This window comes from Ambystoma mexicanum, chromosome 9 (assembly GCF_040938575.1).
Source record: "Ambystoma mexicanum isolate Mex_15411 chromosome 9, UKY_AmexF1_1, whole genome shotgun sequence".
Lineage (NCBI taxonomy): Eukaryota > Metazoa > Chordata > Amphibia > Caudata > Ambystomatidae > Ambystoma > Ambystoma mexicanum.
Window position 1 is genome coordinate 853,062,143 of NC_090931.1, and position 12,671 is coordinate 853,074,813.

The following is a 12,671-nucleotide window of genomic DNA, read 5'->3' on the forward strand; positions in this document are numbered from 1 at the left end:
ACTATTGTGTTATGTTAGGCCTTGTGTTATTTGAACACAACGTCGCATCCCTTGAGCTCAAAGGAAAAGAAAAGGGAGGCCGCAGTAGACAGGTATGGGGAAAGGTGCTGGGGGGATCTTCAGGGATCAGCCAGAGTGAAAAAGATCCAGCGAGAAGTAGCTGGACAGCCAGCCTAGACGCAAGATGATTCCGTGCCTTTGTCTTCCAATGAGGAGGGAGTTTCTCCATCTTTGGCTTTGCTCGTCCAACTCCAGGCGTGGAGCGCCTGCTCCAGGTCGGTTTTCCGTATACACCTCATTAATATTCATGAGATAAATTTCCATACAATGATTCGAAATGTTTGCACATTTTTCCTCATAAATATTAATGAAGGATATCCTGAAAACCCATCAGGATCCCGGCCCTCGAGGCCTGGAGTTGGACAAGCCTGCATGCAATCGATTACCATGGCCATTGAGCGAGAAATAGGTTCATCTTGTATTATGGAGTAGACCCACAATCAATCTCCCTGCCCGACCCTGGGCCCGATGCCTGTTCCTTCTGACTGTGCGCAACCTTTCTAACACTTGAATTTTGCACTGCACTCTTTACTAAATGTGCAAACCGTCTTGGTTAATGATAACTTAGAATTGTGTACCGTGTTCTCCAGGTTTTGGTGCGTGGCAACATGTCCGTCACCTTCCATTCCCTACACAGTCCTAGAGCATCAGTGGGAAAGACTTTTCCCAGCACGGATCCAGACCGCCAATGATTTTGACTCGGAGTAGCGTGTTAGAAGCTACATTAGTGAGATTTTTGCAGCACCCTGGACTGATCTCAAACATAGACCCTTATTCAGGGAGCGTTTTCCAACGGGGTGTTGCCACTATAAAAAGTCGTCTGTGAATTAGGCCCATTGTTTATTAGGAAGAAACAGCCGGCACACACCTTTACAGGTTCACCTGGCCGTCTAACCTTTCAGGGAATTGCACAATCACAAGGCAGGAGAGTGGCGCTTCACTCATAATAACCTGGGCACGGGCGTTATCCCACAATCTAAAATTAACTTGCAGGCAGAAGTATAACCTTCGCCGCCTCACTCTGAGACTTCAAGTGGCGGGATGTAGCTGGGAAAACATCCGTGACCAGGTATTTCCTGCAATTGCACGTGCAAGCACAGAGAGAAAGCAAACACACTGCATGCATGCCGACATTCAAACCATGGATGGTGCAGAGATTTTCTGTGCCGGCTCAAGGGAACAGTTTGGTGATGAGGGGGTGGCTTTAATGGTGGCTACCATGACAGACCTCATCTGTGCACATGCTCTGAGCGGTGCGCCGTGTGCAGATGCCATCTTGGTTTACTGCATTCATGAAACAGCATGCCCATTGTATCTGGAGATTCCGCCGGCATGCGGTGTCACACCATCCCATCATGGTGCCTTAGTGAAGGGCTCTGTGGGATCAGTCACTGGCTATTAACCAGGAACATTCACAGAGTTTCTGAATTAAGTCTCCACAAAGTTGCAATAGCCCTCTTCTCCATGAATTAAGTGTTTGGGTATTCTGAGAAGCGAGATTGAGAAATGGTAACTGAATACAGGTGGGATGGGGCAGCTTTCATCTCCAAGTATGAGATGAACCCTTCAAGGTTCCTCTTTAAAGGGGACCTTGCCCGCTGCCCTATTACAGTGCCCATGACATTCGGCTTGCTTGACTCTCCAGCAGTTCTCCCAAACAGGAGCTTAACTCCAGACGTTAATCACAGCCTATCATCTCCAGGGCAAAGACATGAACTGAACCTCCAGGTGCAAATGAGCAGGTGGGGTGCAGCCGCCAATCACAGATGTGCCTATGGGCCTTAAAGGATGCCAATAGGGTTTGTGCCAAGTGATCTTCCTTGGAGCATCGGATGAGTGGCCATCAAGCCAACATAGAAGAGAAGATCGGGGCAAGACTCCTGTGTGCGCTTCTCGCCAGGTAACGCCACCAGCATCATTGGATGTATGGAGTCTATCAAGAGCCACTGAAGCTCTGAAGCTAGAGAAAGAACGGGGCAAACTCTCAAGAGTCCAGGAGTCCTTTCTATGGTCACTGAGGCACCAAGCAGGCAATGTCCAGCAAGGCAGTGCCCCACTAGGGTTCCAACCCATCAACCTTTGATGCCCAAGAATGGTCTGGCCTCTCTGTGGCAGAGAAGTGGCATATTGCCCCAGGTTTCACCGTGAAGAGCCAGCCACTCTAATCGGCAAAATGGCCATTAGGTCCGGGAGAGACACCAAACTAAAGGGCGTATAGGGCTGCACTCATGAACCTCTCTGACCCCCCCAATTGAATGTGAAAACACTGTGAGAAGAGGAACTCTACTTGAATTGGGTGAAGCATTAGGTCAGGGCTGAGTCCCCGATGACAGCACCATGTCAGTGTCGCGCGGCAGTGAAAGTGGAACCAGAACACCAGAAGAAAAACACCAAGTTATCGGGCCAAACTTGCTTACTTTCAGACTTTAACTTCCAGATGTTGACCAAGACCCCCTTATTTGTGGCAACATCAACGCGTGCCTTACTTTATGCTAACAAAAATGCTTCCTCGCTTTGAGTGGCGCTCATCCCATCCGGAACCCCAGTGAGTCGGTTATTACGATTTCTCCCACTAACAAAGAGCTTGCTCTGAAACTGGTAGTCACAGCACCTTCTAAGCAATGAATGTTTTCAAGAGTACTGCTCTCTGCAAATAAATTAGAATCGTCGAAGTCATGTAATATGTTGGTACAGTCCTTGTGTTTTTCTTTCTAAATCCACCACTACAGGGTGCTCCAATTTAAGACAAATTATGAACAAAAGGCTAAAATATCACTGTGAACGCTCTCCAAACATTATTTAGAAAAACCAGTCTGAATGAAAATAGATTAAAAATACTGAAACACAATACCATTATATGCTGAAAAAAACACTGTTTGACTTAATAACAACATAAGACTGGCTACCATTCACACCTGGATTGCCTTACAGGCAGTGCATGTTTTACTAGGTTTTGTCCTGATGAAGGTCCCGCAGATCGATTTGGAAGCGAAACTGTCTTTGACTACTCGCCTACAAAACAAACGCGAATGATGAATTCAAACCAACATATTTGTAGGACTCTATAATGAAATGTTCCGAGGGGGCTGGAAGTGGGCATGAGAATCTGTTGTTTATCGGTGGTGTGCGTTGTGTCCAGTTTACGGAGGGTCTGTATCTCTAGATTGACCCTGAAGTTCGTAACAGCAAAACGAACCAGGTTTTTTGATTGTAAAATAAATGAATAAGGCAGATTCTGGTACACTTCTATATTGAAGCACTATAGGGGAATTTCAGCCCCTGACGCTGTGCGTCTGGTATTCCACACTTTTGATGATTTATTTTTGCCATTTTTTTACCACTTTTCTCTCGCAAAAATGCAGATGTTAAGTTGGCGTATGATTATGATTGGTTATTTATAACGCCCTCAATGCCCAGACCTGGACCTAAGGCGAAATTGTGTTGGTCTGCGCCGTCTTGCTTCCAGGGCGAGCACGTTGCCTCTGAGCTATCCTCCCAAGTCGGGTAAGATATATAGAAGGGGGGGTGGAAGGAAGAGTTCCGGTGGTCTCCCCCCTATTTCAGGCATTACAATAGTCTAAGGGAGTAGTAACTAAGGCTCCTATTACAAATTTACACTTGCACAGGACATGAATGGACAAATCCTCTGTATAGAATGCTGATCATGGATGTCAAAAGTAGGGGAATGGTAAACAGATAACAATAAAAGTAGTGGAACACTGCTCCCAACCGTTCCCACTCATTTCGATCAATGGTAAAAATCAACAACAACAAAATTTGCAAATAGTGTATTTCGGCAACAAAATATCGGGGAAACGTCACAGCTCCGTGTTTCCCAATGGTGATGGATTACACAACAAGGAACTAGAGGACACACTACCCTCTCATCAACCCAATTAGAAATTGATTGCACTGGCACGCCTCGTTTATTTACAGGTGTGGGCGCCTCAATGGAAGCACTGCTTCTATTAGAAAGGTTTTTCACTAACACACAGTTGCTGGCAGAAGCCGGGGCCCGCAGGCCTGCCTAGCGCCTAGACTGGCAATATCAGGAGCTCATTCGTGGCCCACATTTCTGGAATGCCCGGCGTGGCCACTTTATCCATGACCGAGGGGGGAGAGGGGGGCGTGGTGGGGGCTGCACATTCGGACTGCACGTGACCGAGGCTCGCTCGAGCCCGGCTAAGCCCATCCCGCATCTTTGCGCTGTAATGTCCGCGCTGGGCCTTGCGATGTGCTTTGCTCCTAGGCACGCATCACACACACACACACACACCTCCATGATTACAGTAACACACACCTGCAAGAGGATCACGGAAGCGTTCAGGGACGTGGCAGGTAAAGGCACTCACTGCACAAGGTCACAATGGCGAGCACTCTACACTCGAGGCCGAGTCAGCTCGGCCCACGTCCTTGCCATGCCCGGCGTCTGCCATGGTCTCTGCAGGAGGGGGGGGCCTATCCGCAGCAGCTTCTTCCGCAAGAAAGAAAGGGGTGACTTTGGCTGGGTCCATGGCCGGCCCTTATATTCGGCTGCCTGCGGGCAGGAGCAGTTATTAATGCATATTGACTGTTCTTTTGAGGAACTGTGGAAGCCTTGCAAGCGATAGCATTTTGCCTCCAATTCTGGTGACGAAAGTCCTGGGAGCATATGCAGTAATGGCCTCATGTCGTTGCCAACAGCCGTTTCATGTTTTAAACAAGAAACATGGAACTTGGCAGCAGGTAAGCGCCATCGGACGTGACTTGTCTGTCCATCATGAAGCCTGTTTAAATGCTGCAGGCACAATATGGTCTCCATATGGTCTCCAGCTTTGCACTTGCATTGCCGCTATGTTTACACTAATGCTAACACGGTGGGCGTGTATTCGTTTGTACAGTCTGGATGCTATAGACCAGGGTTGTCCAACTCCAGGCCTCGAGGGTCGGATCCATGTTGCGTTTTCAGGATACACTACATTAATATTCATGAGATAAATTTGCATACAATGATTCTAAATGTATGCCCGTTTTCCCTCATGAATATTAATGAGGGCTATCCCGAGAACCTGTCAGGATCCCGGGCCTTCATGCCCTGGAGTTGGACAACCCTGCTGTAGACACTGTCCCGTGCATGAACTAATGGGCCTTCTGGGTTTTGCACATATAAGTATTTCACAGGTTGTTGCACTGACGTTACTGATGTGCAGAGACACAGGTTTTCCGATATTAAGTGTGGTCCTGAATGTGATAGTGCTATATGTGTCTGAGGAAATCCTGATAGAGGGGCGCATGTTTTGGTAGTTGGGGTAGACTCCGAAACTGCTATCCTGATTATTGGCGGAAAAGGTGAAGAAAATCGAGCGGCTCACCACACTCCTCAACATACAGGCCTCCCTCCGGCAGCCAGAAGCGGCCTGCGCCCCAAGGCATCCCAAGAAGCGGGGAGGGTGAGAGGCCCCTGGTGGAGGCCGACTGAGGCCGGCTGTGGGGGAACACCTCTCTGCCGCGCCCCCTGGTGAACATGTCTGTGATGCGATGAGCAGCAGCCAGACGGTTCCAGAGGCAGGGAGTTCAGGGAGCAGAGGAGATTGGCTGGAGCGGAAGGGTGGGGGGGGGAGTAAACGTGACCCGGGGAAAGAGGAGAGAGGCGTAAAAGTGATCCTGAGATTGTTCAATTCCTCCTAAAAGGCCCGAGCGAGTCACACGCACGGTCGCATCCCATAAACCGGTTCTGCGTGCGGGCACACGCGTGTTTCTCTATAACACTGGATAACAAAACACATCGATCTTGAGACTGAAGACGTTTAAATCGAGCACGTTGGCATTTTCATTAAAAGAAACATATGAAAAGCAACATCTTACTTAGCCTGAGAAATAAGTAAGCAATGTATGTCGCCTGAGATGCCTGAGATGCCAAACACCTTAGATAGATAGATAGATGGAGAGATAGATAGATAGATAGATAGATAGATAGATAGATAGATAGATAGATAGATAGATAGATAGATAGACATTTTAGTAGAATTATGTGTATGTTTACTTATGTTATATAGAAAAAGTAGAAATAATAAACGAATGGAACGAAACGCAAATACAGCAATAAAATGAAACACAAAAAGAGAAAAAAAGGTAACAAAATCAGAGAGAAAAGAAGAACAATTTACAACGAGAAAGTTATAGAAAGGACAGGAAGAGAGGCGCAACGAATGAAAGAAGGAAAGAAAAGAAAAAGAAAATTAGCATGAAAAACAGTAAGAATGAGAAGAGCAAAAGTGTATATGATAGAAAGAACAATGAGAGAAAAAAGAAAAAGTCAGTAAGAACAAGAACAATAAGTGGGTACAACATTAAAGAAAGGAGGAAAAGAAAGAAAGAAAGAAAAAAGAAAAAAGAAAGAAAGAAAGAAAGAAAGAAAGAAAGAAAGAAAGAAAGAAAGAAAGAAAGAAAGAAAGAAAGAAAGAGTTCGTGCTAGTGTTGCCCAGAACACTAGCGGCCCACGATAATACGCTATATACCTAGTACAGGACAGACAGCTTTGATCCTAAGTGGTCAGCATAGCGGCCCCAAGCGCCACATGTCAATCCTGGTCCTAAAACTGAAAAGCAGCGAGCTTCAGAAAGTGCTTTTCCTGTAGGTCCCAGCCCAGGAGTGCCCAGTGCCCCCCTACCTGGCGCAGGCAGACACCAGCCCCCGAAGGCCAGCCGGGGATAGCCGAGTGCTGGCAGCAGGTTCATGGCAGACTGGCAAGTGCTCGCAAGAGTCAGACAATGCAAGGATCAGGGCAGTCTGGCAAGTCAGAGCAGCCAGAGAGCTGCCTCCTCGCGGCCCGCCAGCCAAGCCCACAGACAGACAAGAGGAGCGCGCCAGGGGAGTCGCGAGGCAGAAACTAGACATTGAAATGAAATAGGAATGAAAGACTTACTGCTCGTCATGTGACCCGGCGATGCGTGGTGCCCATTGGGCGTGCTGGACGTGAGGTCAATTGCCATGTCGGAGGAATCCCTTTCGGGCAAAAGCTCAGAGTCGCCTGCGTTCATAGAGCAAAAAGAGGTACTTTAGTTTCTGGCCCAGAGACAGGTCCTGTCCTAGGCTGAGATCAAGGGCCGGAAAACAACCTGAGCCGGCCGGTGCCTGCGGGGACACCTGCGCGCCTCCCTATAATGCTGTCTGCGCGAGGAAGGGCGCTTTGATGCCGTCCGGGCCACGCCTCTTAGCGCTATACAAAACACAAAGACCAACACACTACTGGTGCTAAATGTGTTTTAAAGCAAGATGTCAGGGAATAGTGTTATTTTCAACCCAGCAACACACCGGAAACGCGCAAACGTTTCCCAACAGATATATATGGAACTGAAAACACACCCTTCACATGCATACACCAACTTTGCACACCCACACACTTTACACAAAGCACGGGCACCCCCAAATGCACACTGCACATAAAGACACATTTGACACAGCAGACATGCACACACAACTGCAAACATGTACTACACAAAGGCACACAGGCACTTTACAAAGCAGCAGACAGACATGGAGCCCACACAGCTGCAAACTATGGCATGCAATCTAAACTGCACACATGCGCAGCACTTTACACAAACTCACGCTTTGCAAACCAGTAGACGTAGACTGGTGCATGCGAAATATAAAAGCACGTTTTACACAGCACGTCTACATGCACACTCGAAAAACACACATAATGCATACAGCAGCATATGCACATTCACAATTTCAAATACACACGTGCAATCCACTTACACACAGGCGTTGGTTCGCACATTGTTTCGCAGTGGCTTATAGCGCCAAGAGACCATGCACAACGTATGGGGGCGCGGAATAAAACCCAATCAAATATATACATATGTGCATGCACACAAGCCAAGCACACTGTAAAGCAACAGATATGCATACACAGTTACACACAGGCATACGCACACCATAATACTCACACAGCTGAGCGCAAATGCTCAAAAAACGCAGGCAGGGCCATTTGGACAAAAGCACAAGGAATGACACCAGGGTGTGTTAAGAACGGCTAAGCACCGGTCATGTTACACGCGCACACGAACATGCTCAGCATCCCCCTCGCAACATCACACGCACAGAAACGAATGCCAAGGCGAAGCCGCCCAATTTCTCAAACACAAGAAACTTCACCCGGGGGAGGAAGCACAAGGACACGGCTCCAACCCCAAGAAGTGTCAACAAACGCACAATGAAAGCGTAGCACTTAAACACACGTGTGCACAGTCGTGACCGTGCATCCTCAAACACTACACATGTATACGAGAGCGCACGCACACACGTCACTGCAGCAGCGAAGCCCCACTGCAGATCTATGATGAATGCCACAACAAGGCCCGTATCACAGTTCCCAACATAGCACAACACAGCCTAACATGACATAACACACAGGGCATGGCTTCCCATGATGTAGCATGCCGTAACAGAGCGGTTCGACTTACCATGCCTCCAATAGAGCAAAAGCAGAACACAACACAACACATCCTAGCCTGACATAATGCATACGACATGGCATGCCTTAACATAGCACGACAGGACATAACGCAGTGGAACGACAACACATAAACAGAACAGAGCGGCGCGGGATAACATACCAGACCGTTCCATAAAACAGCACAGATGGCAGCACGGGTAAACATAGCATAAAGCAGCAAGCCGCCAGGGAACCAATCACGCTTCGCCGCTGCGCTGCTTGGCTGGGCTACCCCCGCCTATTGGCTAGAGCCCTTATGTGACAGGTGCATCTTATTTCAACAGGGCCCCGTGGCTCTCTAGCTCGAAGGCTTTGGGTGGCCAGCCCTCGGCGGCCTGTTTGCGCTGTTGAAGTACCCCCCAAACGATGCAGGTCGAGTTCGGGACTGCCATTGTGTCGAGCGAGCCACCATCATTCTGAACACACAACATAACACAACCAACCCCTGGATCTACCCGGAAGACGCCGGTCTAAGGAGCGACAGCGGCGGTCACGTGATCCCAAAATGGAGCCAGGGAGCTGCTCTCCGGGGACCCACGAATCCCCTGGACGTGAAGAACATGTGGGGGGTGTGGGCGCGTGGGTTCCTCACTCTGGACCACCAACAATGGAAGGCCCTCCCCCGTACCCACCAGAGGGGCCTCCAACTCCTAGCACCAAGGTACAGGGGTTCTCAATAGCAAAGCAGCAATTACAAAGCTCGCAAGGCCCAAGCGTGCTCACAGCCAAGTATCAATGGAGGTTCATTTAATAACATAGGGAACAGAAGGGGCTGGGAGTTTGGAGGCTAGCGGTCGGCAGACACACGCATGCGTTTCGGGAGGGGGTCGGCGGTGTGGGTACTTACTCGTTATGTGGCCCTCGGCGGCGCCCGCTTCCATAGTCAGGATGCAGTGCTGTAAGACAAAAGGGGAAGCTTCAGGCAGGCGCATTGCAACTTACTTCCCGCGAGCCCCGGCCTACGCTGTACTGGGTCTGACTGCCACGCGCGCGGCGGAGCTGCTCTGCGCGCCGGGGCCACCGCACCTGCTTCGGGGTGGCCCTGCTGCGCCCGCGCATTGAAGACGCCCCCACGCGTTCCAAGCCCTATGCTCTGATGCTACCCGCATTATCACTGCCCTCTGGGCATGAAACCGACGATTCTCCGCTGAGGGGAAATGGACAACAGCACGGCGAGTGCCCTAGCGCCCAACAGAAACTGGAGCGCCTCTTTGCGCTGTAATGAAAGTGCTGTTATTACGCAACTGAGTGGCGCTACCCTAGTCACATAGGTAGGTAGACTACGCATGTATCGTACTGGGAGTCTAAAAAGGCTGGGCCAGGTGTGGTATGCGTGTTTTTCAGCCTACAAAAGTAATGTAGCAGTAGGTTAGCGTAAAAGGCTGGCGCCTGGTCGGTTCACACTGCATCCCCGCCAGGCTCGGGGCATCACACGCATGCGTTGGCAGAAATTCCCCAAAACTCAGCATTTTCACAATGACAAATTACATTAATAAAAAGTTAAACTGGCAGACAACGCACCTTACTCCAGCGACTCCGTGTGTGGCTTGTGCTTCAAAAATAGCATATTCTCGACGCACAGGCCACAAAGGGAACCTCTCCAGTGGCGTGCTTTGCTCACCCGGGGCCAGATTACAGAAACTGTGCACCTGTGCAAGTGCAAATTTTGCACGGTATTAGCACAAGGGCAAAGTTTGCCCTATTTTTTAAATACACTGGGGCACATTAAAAAACCATTGCACCTCGACAAGTGAAGTTTGGCATATTAAAAGCACCAGGGCTAAAATTGCCCTAGTGCAAAAAAGATGCCTTTTCACTACCTGTTTGCACCAGGGCACAGTATGGCCTAGCGCTCATGCGGAATGGTATTAGCACTAGGGTGAACTTTGCTCTGGTGCACAAATGCATTAAAAATGCATCTTTTTAGCACTAGGGCATGTTTAGCCCTGGTGCTTTTACTATGCTAAACTGCACCCGTCGAGGCGCAATGGTTTTTTAATGTGTCCCACTGTTTTTAAAATAGGGCACACTTTGCCCTAGTGTTAATACCGTGCACACTTTGCACTTGCACCAGTGCAAGGTTTCTGTAATCTGGCCCCTGTTTGCCCCTTAATGATTTAGCCAAAATAAAATCGCATGTCCAATCAAAGGGCGACAGCACCTCCAGTGTTGCCCACACATGAAACTCACCATGCTGGTCAACACTCTTGCAGTGCTCCAGAAGGGCGGGTGATTAGGGAAAGAGACAGGTGAGATGAGAAGTGGGCTCCCCCACTGGAGTAGGCACAGGGGGGTGGTGGAGATAACTTGCGCTAGTGGGACCCCAGAGACCGCACTTGGAACTAGTCACCTTCAAACAAGCTGATGGTTTGAATGTGGCTTCGGGGGAGAGCTTTGGACTGGAGCAAGGTTAATGATATTATGATTGTGTATAGCGCTTCTTGGAATTCTCCCTGCTTCTAGGCACTGACACCCGTGCACTGCCAGGCGCCACGGCTGCTGAAACACCAGACGTGTGCATGGCATGACAATGTAATAACAGCCGCTGTTACTGCCCAATGTAATGGTCCACAATGCATCCACCTCCCAACGACAAAGGGCAGAGTCAGCTCAGTCGAAATTCGAACCCGTAAAGTGCAGGCTGACCCCAAACATTAGGAAACCAGATCGCATTCAAAGGGCGGGAAAGGCCTGGTAATGACTCAATCTGAAAAAATGATGGAGGCACAGAATAAACTCAAAAAAATACCAGGACAACACGAGTGAGCGAGTCAGGGCATTTATATAGCGCCAATGGAAAAGGAACGGCTTCTAGATGCTATATGCATTACTGAGTATGCAAAGCGGGAGCAGCATGTAAGGTCCCCCGCAGAGTCGGAGGGAAGCCAGCATACCACTGCCAACCTCCACTAGCGCCCTATGGGGTATCTTTGGCACCCCCTCTCCAACACCCCTCGCATTCACCTCTAAGAATGATTCTCCACTACGGTGTTTGCGTGTTTAAAGCCGCATTAAAACGTGGTCGGTAGTCTACCGCTGCAGAGAGCGAAGACAGAGCCGGAGACTAAGCAGAATGCACAGTGCTACAGGAGCCAGCTCACACGTGGAAACTGGCAGTGCCCATTAAGTGCTATTTACGAACAGCTATGACAGAACTGCAGGTGTTCCTTTAGGTTCTCCCCTCCTGTGTCCCTTCATAGCGCTTTGAAGTGGCGCGTGGACACACATGCGCTATAATATGCAGCATACCATTTAAACATAGGGACATACGCCTGATCATTTTAAGTACCCCCAATATTCATGGACCCTCAGTGGCAGCAAGTAGGGGTCAAACCTCCCGCCCCGACAGAAGTGCCCAGGGCTCCTCCTCTCATCTTCCCTCGCGTCCTCCGCCATTTTTGCATTTCGTTTCGAAAATCTCTCCCAGCACCGGGGCGCTAAATAATTCAACCGTGAGCCATTTCGGTATTGATCCGGGGAAGTATATTTAGCCCTGACTGCTGGAATTTCTGCTTTACTTACTGGAAAACAGGCGGCTTCAATTCATTGCCTACGAACCACTTCCCAAAAAAAAAAAAAAAGTTCCTCTTTTTTCATGGCAGGCGGATCATGTTCCCAGAGCAGGCATAAGGCAATGCTTGAGTTTCACTCTCTGCTCCGGAGCTGGGCGGCCAGGGCTTTTATTTTTAATGGGCACTGGTGGCCTGCACTAAGATGTCACTATGCTATGGCATGGCAGTGGGGGGGGGGTCCCATTGTGGGGCAAACATGTTTGGCAGGGATGGGCACCCTTCCCACGAAAAATAGCATTTTACAAATATACCAGTGTTTGTGTATCTAAAAAAGAAGGGGGCGGGATGGTGGGGGGGTGCCTACTTCTCGATTAACTTGGCATACAACCATAGAGGCATTTGAGCAGGTGAGACCTGTGTGGCTTATGCCAGGGCATGCCACGGCCGGCACCTCCCTCCTAGCACGCTCCCATAACATGGCAAATGACAGTGGAGGCATTTGAGCGGCTGTCGCCTGTGTGGCTTATGCCAGCCAGGGCATGCCATCGGCCTGCACCTCACTCATAGCACAGTCCCGTCACATGGCATAATATCACCGAGCCCAGTCCAGTAAAAAA

General features: G+C 49.4%; 1 protein-coding gene across 7 annotated transcripts in view; it reads right to left on the reverse strand.

The window, feature by feature from the left end:
* IKZF2 (IKAROS family zinc finger 2) overlaps positions 1 to 12,671 on the reverse strand; it is a 203,926-nt gene that overhangs the window by 173,377 nt on the left and 17,878 nt on the right. For 5 of the 7 annotated variants that reach the window (XM_069615922.1, XM_069615927.1, XM_069615923.1 and 2 more), the window contains exons 2-3: positions 9,390 to 9,438; positions 6,965 to 7,069 (exon numbers count right to left, since the gene is read on the reverse strand). In XM_069615922.1, the coding sequence (XP_069472023.1) occupies positions 6,965 to 7,069; positions 9,390 to 9,423 (139 nt within the window). In that variant the 5' untranslated portion in view covers positions 9,424 to 9,438. Of the gene's footprint in view, positions 1 to 6,709; positions 6,918 to 6,964; positions 7,070 to 9,389; positions 9,439 to 10,732; positions 11,022 to 12,671 lie in introns of those variants that run through there. The other 2 variants (XM_069615921.1, XM_069615924.1) reach the window with 2 other exon arrangements.